The sequence below is a fragment of the Rhinatrema bivittatum genome, chromosome 7, assembly GCF_901001135.1.
Source record: "Rhinatrema bivittatum chromosome 7, aRhiBiv1.1, whole genome shotgun sequence".
NCBI lineage: Eukaryota > Metazoa > Chordata > Amphibia > Gymnophiona > Rhinatrematidae > Rhinatrema > Rhinatrema bivittatum.
In genome coordinates, this window is record NC_042621.1 from 177,734,953 (window position 1) to 177,744,953 (window position 10,001).

The following is a 10,001-nucleotide window of genomic DNA, read 5'->3' on the forward strand; positions in this document are numbered from 1 at the left end:
AATAGTCCCTTTAAATGCAAAATTCTCCTGCACTTTTATCATATGTACTCTGGCAACTTGGGCAATAGCGGCTTGGGAAACAGCCAGGAGGAATAAGGAGACAGACTTTGCACACATCAAACATAGGAGGTTTAGCATAGGCTGGCTTCCTTCCTGCTCCATGGGGCCCCCCTAACCCTTCCAGGCCCTGAGTTCATGAACACTGGTGAGGGGCTCCCCCCTTTACCTAGGATTCCTTGGAGGTCTGGATCTTAAGGAAGACCCAGCGAAGCAGCTGTGCCTGGTCCTTTAAGGTGGTCTGAGACTCTCTCACAGTACTTCGTAGCTAATTTTCAAGAAAAAATTACCCAGCTAATATCTCTCTGAAATGAACTAGAGTAAAAGAAAGTATACTACAACCTCCCATGTACTTTGCACTTGTTATTTGTGTGGGAGATCGATCAGGATAAAATAGCACATGTACATTTAAAAATGGAATGCACGCATACCATTGCTCCCTCAACCAAAACAGGCCCCCAGAAGCACCTCTTTCTAACCTGCATTGAAGTATGCATATTATGGAAGCCCAGGCAATTGTCAGTCAAGTCAGTTTACCCAGATAAATCCCTTAGAACATGGTCCTCAGGCCCTATACAGAAAGTATATGTCAGCTTCAAATTAGTGGCTGTTAACACTGACGTACAGCTCTATGATCTAAGCCCTATGTTACACTGGATTTCATAACTCAGACTGGCTAAGCTCCTAGTTGTCTATAATTGTCACTTTGTTGAAGGCATATTTTGGTATTAGAATCAAGTTTCCAATTCCAGGATGGTACAAGTTATAAAGCACTGTGGAAAAAGAGAGTCACCTTACCTAGATAATGCTTTAATTGCTATCTGAACAGGTGACTGTGAGATCACTGTCATCCGAAAGACCTTGAAGCTCCCTGAACAAAATCAATCACAGGCCGGATTGAGCAAATAATGGGACACTAGGGCATGAAGTGTCTGTGCTTAATGCCCAGCCCTGGCCATACAGAGGATCAGGTTTCTTTCTATGATTTTAGCTTGCACCCAGCAGGGAAACTAAGCCTCTGTTCTCCACCTGGCACTGTAATAGAGAACCCGAGAAGCTTTTAGCAGAAAAGTAAATATACAACACTGACATGCCCTGAAACTGTGCAATACTACATCTACTACTTAGTACTTAACACTTCTGCAGTGCTACTCAACATGTGCAGCACTGTACAAAAACATATAAGAGACCATCTCTGTTCAGTAGAGCTTACAATCTAATCAAGTCAAGCATTAAAACAACTTAATACAGAATGATTCCTCTGGTTATGCACGTCCCTCCACATTTACCAGCCTAATAGACATTTAAGGTCTATAAACAAAAATCTACTTGAAGTCCCCACTGACTGTCATGCAAGGCTTGACATAACTAGAAGACTCGCCTTTTCAGTAGGAGGTCCCCTTACTTTGGAACTCTATTCCAGACTATTTAAGGCATAACCACAAAGAATTTAAGAAAAGTCTAAAAACATACTTATTTTCCATTGCATTTGGTTCATCCTCCCTTTCTTAAATTCATCTTAAAATAACCCAAGGCACACGCTAGCGGCAACGATCCAGCATTTCTCGCTTTTATCTGTCTTATTGAGATTGTCCTCTCTCATTTTTATTGTTATTCTACGATGTTTTAGGGGTTTTTTTTTCGATGTGACCGCCTTTTATGTCGATTATTATGTATATTCTATTTTGTAAACCGTTATTTTAAATAAATAAAATAAATAAATGTAGGGTAAAAGAAATTTTGAGAATTTCATTTACTAAAAAAATGATTAAAAAGCGAGACAATCAAGGGTCAAGATTTAAAAACAGCCTCAAAAAGGTTGACTTTTAGATGGCATTTAAATAAGGCAAGAAAGCATGACACACTAGCTCAGGAAGTCTATTCTAAGAATATGGTGCAGGCAGATGGAAAGCATGGAGTCAGGAATTGGAGGTAGAGGAGAAGGTCATAGATAGGAGTGACTTGCCTGATGAGTGGAGGGGTTAGAAGGAGATAAGAAAGCAGAGGTAGTGAGGAGCTGCAGAGTGAAGACTCTTGTAGGTGAGTATGAGGAGCTTGAACCTAAGTAGGACTTATTCAGCTACATTCAGCGGTACCCACTTAGCCAGATAAGTCACTTATCGAGCTAAGTAGATAGCCAGATAATTAAGGGGGTGTAATAGGGTGGCACTACTTATCCGTTTAGCTTAACCAGATAAGTGTGGCTATTTCGACTTCTCTGGTTAAGCTAACTGGATACATTAGCCTTGCCATACAGCAGGTGTAACTTAGCTATATAAGACTTATGCAGCTAAGTAGCAATTTGTACACAGATATTCAGCAGCATAGCCATGCTGCTGAAAATCGCATGTAAGTTAGCCTGATAAGTCTTATCTAGCTAACTTACTGTACATAGATAGATATTTTTGAATACTGAGGCCTATGTGGGAATGGATAGGGAGCCAATATAGTCACTTGAAGAGAAGGGTTATATGGGTGCAGTGAGTTTGGTGAAAAGTAATTCACACAACAGAATTTTGAATGGTTTATAGTGGAGAGAGATGGCACAGTGGGAGACCTTTGAGGAGCAGATTTCAATAGCCTAAACAGAAGGTAATGACAGAGCGGTTAACAGTTCTGGTAGTGTGTTCACAAAAGAAGGGTTGGATTTTTATGAACTTATAGAGAAAGAAACATCACATTTTAGCAATGTTTTGGATATATGTAGAGAAGAAAAGTTGAAGATGACTTCAAGGTAACAGGCTGACCTTTTGCCTCCATGTGCCTGACAAACTTTAGGTCAACTCTTTGTCCCAACTAGACTTAGCCAGCTAACACAACTTCTCCCAGTTATGCCCCCAGAATGCCCCTAACTTATCTGGCTAAATTCTAGCCACTTAACTTATTAGCCAGCTAGAATTTAGCTGGATATGTGCCCAAATATTCATTTACCAGCTAACTTGATTAGCCTGATAAAAGCTTTTGAATATTGGTTGATGAATGTCTTTTAGAACATAGGAACTCTCAGGAGGTCATTTTAAATAGCTGTCGCACAAGAAAAGGTACTTTTCACGTGCGATAGGGTGATTGGGGCAGAGTTGGTCCTGGAAGAGGAGGAGTCGGGGTGGCACCGGGGCCGATGCTGTGGAGACATCGCTGGTGGCGAAAAGGTAAGGACCCTTATCGCTACCAGTTTTGCACCGAATAACTACACCTTTTATGGTGTAGTTATTCGGTGCGAAAGCCAGCAGCCAGCGCACCGCAGTGGTGCAATGGCTGCCAGCTTTCACAGTCCCCCCTCACCACCACCCCCGGCGCGATTCACAGAGCCGCACGATGATAGAAAATCTAGCCCTTAGTTTGCACTGTAGGTCTGTTTCATGATAACCAGGTCAGACTTGATCAATGTATTGAACATCTCTCTTTTTTTTTTTTACTGCATGGTGAAAAGGGATTACAGATATAGAAGGTTCTCTTTCAAAGCCTGATATCACCTCTACACAAAATAGTCCTTGGCTATAAAGCTAAACAGACGGTATGAATGGGCAGACAGGATGGGTCATATGGAGTTTATCTAATAAGTTCTATGTTGCTATGTTTAATTTGCTTTTTATTTCATTTTTGGTATTTGGTAAGAAGTAGATTTTAAAAGCTAGCGTGCGCCAAAATCAGGAGATACGTGCACAAGTCGAGCTCTTGCACACCCACCCAGATGCGCACATATTTCCCGTTGCACACAGATCTCAAAAGTTTTCAAAAAGAGGAAGGGCGTCAACATGGTCTGGGCAAGACATGGGCATTTCAGGTTGTAGACAATAGATGTGCGTGTAACTAATTATGCACCTGGGCACATGCTCAGATCCCCTGCCGCATACATTTATTTCTGCTAGGGACAAGGTGTAAGTTTAAAAAAAAACAAAACACAAAACTAACCACAACTGAGGGGGTAACTGGGGGGAGTATAAGCTATTCAGCCGGGGGGGGTTGGAGTTCCTAGCTATTAACTGGGAAACTGGTGGGCAAATTGTTGAAACTGGTAATGACGTGGATGCACGCCCTTTTAAAATTCCCTGATTTACATGGTAGAAGTGGAATTTGCGCACATAGGCACGCACTCACTTAAAACTGGGTGTACACGTGCACATGGTCACGCTATTTTATAACATGTGTGCATATACGCATGCCAGTTATAACATGGCCGTTTATCTGGGCGCACACTGGTGCACACACAAGCCAGTGCGTTCCCATGAGCTGGAAAGAAAGTTACCATCCCTATATTTGTATAAAACAAGTCTTCTTAACCACTGAACGGTGCAGATATGACCAGAAAGTGAATGAATCAAAGAATTTTAGTTTTAGTCTCAGGAAAATATTTTTAAAACCTCAATTATACATGATCCCCCAGAAAAGTGAAAAAAATGCCTTTTTTTATTTTTTTGCCCAGATAGTCAGAGTAGTCTTTCATAAAGAACATAAGGATTTCACAAGGAATCACAGCAGTGCCTGTTATATTCAGAAGGTGTTCAGGTTGTAACTGCCGCTCTGTGCAGGTTACCCCCATGGCTTCGGTTCAAGGTTGTAACTGCCACGCTATGTAGATTACCTCCATACATTCTGTTAAAGGGAGTAATTGCTGTACCATGCAGATTACTTCCATACATTCTGTTAAAGGGAGTAACTGCTGTAATATGCAGATTACCCCCATGCATTCTCTTTAGAGTTGTATCTGCTGCTCCATAGACCCCGGCACCATTTTGGTTGCCTTTCTCTCAACCGCTGCTATCATTTTTGAGATACGGCCTCCAGAACTGAACACAGTACTCCAGATGAGGCCTCACCAATGACCTTTGGCACAGTGGCATCATCACCTCCTTTTTCCTGCTGGCTATGCTTCTGTCTTTGCGGCCTAGCATCCCTCTGGCCCTGGTCAATGCCTTGACACACTGCTTCACTACAAATAGCAAAATTAGAAATACAACACTCACATACTCAATATACACTCACATACACTCAAAATACATACTCACATACTCAAAAAAAAAAAACCCAAACCCAATCTTCACTGTGCCAGATCTTCTAGAAATGTCTGATACTCACCTTTTAAAACTGCATCCAATGAGAGTAAGTTAAAGTAACTTTAGTACAATTTAAATTCAGCCAATTATTAATTAAATGTTTGATTACATGGTAAGAAAATACATTATATTTATAGGTTGAACAGGGTACTTACAATTATTTTACCATAAGACAACAATGTAAACAAATAAAATGTAGAAAAATGCAATAGAAACAAAATAAAATATTGTTGATACTCTAATTCTATTTACATATTAACAAAAATACTCTGGTTAGTAACAGTCCCTTGGGAGGTGAGAGGTTAGAAATTCAATGGAGGAGTATTTTTGGACCAGAACTGCTCTCCCAAAAAGAACTGCTCTCCCAAAAAGAATCCAAAGTTACTTACACAGACTCCAGCAAATATCCTGTATTTTCCTTTGTCCTGTTAGATTTTGTACTTTATGACGCATTGCAACTTTCCCAGAACATTACACCAGCCTGCTTCTTTACATTGCTGCTGAAGCCACATTAGGTTGAATGTTCTGCTTAGATGCTTTCTGCTTGCCAGATCCACCGATTCCATTGTAAGGGTTATACAATACACGTCACCATCTCCGACTCTTATACATAAAGGAAAGACAAATCAGAGAGCTCCCACTTCAAGGCAGGTAGGACAAAGGGAATCAGTCAGCATTGCAAGCCCATTCATCTGTAATAACCTTGTCTTCACAGCAGGGAGGAATCTCTGCAAATGTACTTGCACATACAAAATTTAGAAATTGTACATTTGATTTTTTAATCATTTTTATAATTTGCCTCTCCCAACAATTCATCCAGAGTGGAGAACAATATCAATATACTTATGTGCACTAACTCCGTTCTTGTCCCAGTTCATAACCATAACTACATGGGCTCCAGTGTACAGATGCACCTCAACGCACCAGCTCCATTCAAAACCAACTCCAGAGGCAAATATTTTCACACGGTCCTATAAACCAAATACATAGATTTCACAACCTCAGACTACAGAATCTGCCAATCTTTGAACCCCCTTCTCTCTCTGCAGAGCTCAAATGGCTAGCTGAAAAGACAAGGGAAACTACATCTCCACAAAAATCATTAACATTACAAATAACAGAATAGCAATCAACCCCTTTTATCTCTATTTGTGATCATGACAAGGTTTAATTATAAAATCTACCATTCATATCCCACTTTTATCTAATTATAAGTATACTGAGACAAAATTAGAGAAATATAAGTGTTATGTACAAGGTAATGAAGTTGTCTAATTTAATCATGCTTTTGTTAAACTCTATATTCAGTATACTACATAATTTTTTCCCACATCTGAGTCCTCTAATATAAAACCATATTGTACATGGATGGTATATTTAGTGATGGGTAATTTGCTTTATTAAACTGACTTATGCAATGTAGACCTGTTAATGCATGTCCAATTCTCACTATTTACAGGAAATTAGCCTACACAATTTATGCAAGACACGGATGAGCAATCCGAATCCATTGGTTTAGCACAACTCTGACACTGCACTAACCTTTATTTCTTTGCAGGCAGAATATTTATTCACTGCGCCATGGGGATTAGCCGATCTGCAACTCTAGTACTTGCTTTCTTAATGATCTGTGAAAATATGACCCTTGTTGATGCTATACAGACTGTGAGCAAGCACAGAGATATTTGCCCGAATTCAGGCTTTCTCAAGCAACTACAACAGTTGGACACCAAATTAGTGAGTGAAAGGAAGATGAATACTGAACGTTTCAAACTTTAGATGGAGTTGATTTTTGAATAAGGAAGAATTACAATTTCTCTCCATATCTGTGTGTTTTCTAGTTTGTCAAGAACTAAAATGAAGAAATGACATCTCAAATGATAGCTTCAAGTCATCCCTAACTATAACTTTATAAAAGCTGGATACAATAAACTGATTGGACTGATCCCATGGTGTGGCTGTAGCACTGTGTACGGTAGGACAAGAAACTTCAGAAAACCAGAACAAAATAAGTCCCCAGCCCTGCATTAAATGATTGTAGAGAAAAATAAATCATGAGAGGCCTGCATTTTTTTGTCTTGCTCTTGAAAAGCATGTCAATTTTTTTTTTTTAAATATTTGTATTTAAAGATGATCAAGGGCAACAGCTTTCAAGCTCTTGTGACAAGGATGGGTGTCCCAAACATTCCAGTTCCAAGGGCAGCGTAGGGACTCAGGACTTGAGTCAGGGGAAGGTGCTGAGAGCAGGGAGGCAGAGATTGGGAGTGAGGGGGGAAAGCTTGGAACTCAGATTCAGCAGACACTCGGAGATTGAGATATCCCCCTCTGCTCAAGAACCTCCAAATGCAACCCATAGTGCAAGCAAGAGGCAGTAATGTGGCCCCAGTTGGAAAAAAAAAAGTTTGCCCACTCCTACTTTACAGGAACTCATTACCCTCAACACCAGATCTAGGTTTTATTTTTGATTGAAGGAACAGAAACAAAATGAACGTCACTAGTATTCAAGAAGATTTCACAAACTGAAGACGGCTCAACTATAGAAGATCCAAAATTAATTTTATACCCCCTAAAACTTTCCAGGCAAGCCATTGCTCACTACAAGCAGATTTTCTCAAACACGCCAATAACAGAAAGTTCTTAAACAAGATTTAGAGGAGAAAACAGGAAAGTGTCCATTTTTCCCAGTGAAATACATTAGTGTAAGGAAACTGTTAACATATAGAAAGTGAGAAAAACGGTCAAAGTTTTAGATACTGTAATGCAGTACAACATAGCCGGGGGCAGAAGCAGCCTAGATATAGAAAAACAGAGGTAGGCAGTACTAAAAATATACACCAGAGGGCAATCAGGAAGGCAGCAAGAACTACAGCTCCCAGGTTCCCAGAGCCGTCACCTGACGCCTGGGTTGAGGAAGAGCAGGAACAGGTGTGGGAAGTAGGGAGTAATGATTCTGACTCAGTTGAGTCTATGGAGCTGGAGGAGGAGGGCGTGCCGGCTTGGTGGCGTTGGCCACAAAAGCTTAGCTCCTCAGAATCAGAAGAGGAGGAGATGGAGGTAGGATCGGAAGGGGAAAGATCCACCAGCTCTGCTATGGAGCTGGAATGACCGTGAGGTTGGGGGATGGTAAAAGAATGATATTTTAAAAAGAATGTTTTGGAGGAAATATGTGAAAGCAATATTTGGTTTAAAAGCTTTCAAAACCGGTTTAGCTGAAGTGTTGTGAAAGGAATATTTTACTATAAGGGCAGCACTCCTCAGGCACAAGCAGCTTGGCAGAGGAAGGCTCTAGCCACGCACAACGAGGAGAGTCTGAGGCGAGTTGTGTGTTTCCCTAACTGGGAGCGGTAGTGGCTGGCTAAGGATAGCCTAAGTGCTTGAGACTTGTGCTCTCGAGAACAGCCAGGTATTATCATATGGACAACAGCGGGCAAGGTTGTAGGAACTGTATTAAACCTTGCTTTGATAAAAACTTTATGTTATACTGTTTGGGAGTGCCAGAGCTAGGCCTGGCACTCTGACTAAAGGAACTTGTGAGTCCAGAGAAGCGGTGCAAAGTGCCGGACGGGTGGACAGAAAGGGGCGCCCGGCCGAAGAGGTACCCTAGAACCAGGACAAGCAGCCGAGGAGAGCTGCAATGATGGCGTAATCGTGACAATATATAGAGATTTGGGAACTGTTTTCTCCCCAGCTCTGGGACACAGGGCCAGGTCACCATTATCCAAAACATCAGAGCTAGGCCATGGCTTACTTGCTCTCCCACAGCAGCTGTCGTATGATTCAACTCAGCACCAGATGCTCAGGATTTGTCAAATAGCAACTGTGGTAAAAAGGTTTATTTGGGGGACATATGGGGCAGGTGAACATAGTTTTGGTTCGGTTTAGAAAAAGATATTTGCAAAACACACATGGTTACAGAAATATTCTGATCAGAACAAACAAACAGAAACAGAGCTTTGTTAATCTGAATTATAAGACATTGAATATGTTTGGGAAACACATTGATCCATGCTTCCCTTGAGGGATGAGGGGAATCAGAGGACCTGAAACACAAAGCAAAATAGTTTTTAGGAAAGATGTATGCACTACAACCAGGCCGGTTTGTACAAAAGCAGTTACGAATTTGAAGTATTTATTTGATATTGAAGCTTGTTTCTTGCAAACCTGGATTTCAAAGGACAGAAGTTAAATGCAGAAAGCGTAATATGGTACCAGAACAAATATTGCATTTGGTTTGTGCAATATTCCTGCAAGAGTGTTTGAACCTGTAAGAAAAGAAATACAAGGAGTGAGAGCTTACAGAGCTAACAGACATAAAAAGAAGAAGGAAATGTGATGCAATAAGAAACATTTTTCTGTTGAACAAGGTGAATCTGTATACGGAGAAAAGCGTTTGCATTTTTTTCTATGCCAGTGTTGGATTATATGTAGTAATTTATCTTGATTTACCTGTTTTCCTGAATAAGGGTCCATCTCCTGGACTCTACATTATTTGCTATCCAACAGGAGAGTTAAATACAATAGTTTATTCAAACTGTTTTGTTTTTTTTAGACAATTATCTGATTCCATCCTGTATTCTCCAACCTACCAGGAGTAGCATAATGTTTTCCTTATTTACTTGCATCTCAGCCTCTCCTCCCAAGCTTCCGGAGCACTGTAGACTGTGTAGGCCTTGTAAAGAGGTGGGGTAGCAGGGGCTATAGGCGGAAGGCATCAGGGTCCATAGAACATTCCAGTCGGTAACATCATCAGAAACTCTAATCCATGGTTGCTCAGTTAGGAATCAGCTACCATTGATCTATGATACTACTAAGGATTTTCAATTGAATATATCTTGTTACACTGAGACACCATATGGGAGGGTAACTTAATTAATTAGCCTTTCACAGATG

The 10,001-nt window shown here is 40.7% G+C and overlaps 1 protein-coding gene across 9 annotated transcripts in view; it reads left to right on the forward strand.

Moving 5' to 3' along the window:
- Positions 1–7,179, forward strand: part of LOC115095597 (dual specificity protein phosphatase 13-like) — an 83,195-nt gene extending 76,016 nt beyond the window's left edge. For 4 of the 9 annotated variants that reach the window (XM_029609542.1, XM_029609540.1, XM_029609539.1 and 1 more), the window contains one exon: positions 6,670–6,905. In XM_029609542.1, the coding sequence (XP_029465402.1) occupies positions 6,670–6,890 (221 nt within the window). In that variant the 3' untranslated portion in view covers positions 6,891–6,905. Of the gene's footprint in view, positions 1–6,669; positions 6,921–6,952 lie in introns of those variants that run through there. The other 5 variants (XM_029609537.1, XM_029609545.1, XM_029609544.1 and 2 more) reach the window with 5 other exon arrangements.
- Positions 7,180–10,001: the final 2,822 nt, after the last annotated feature.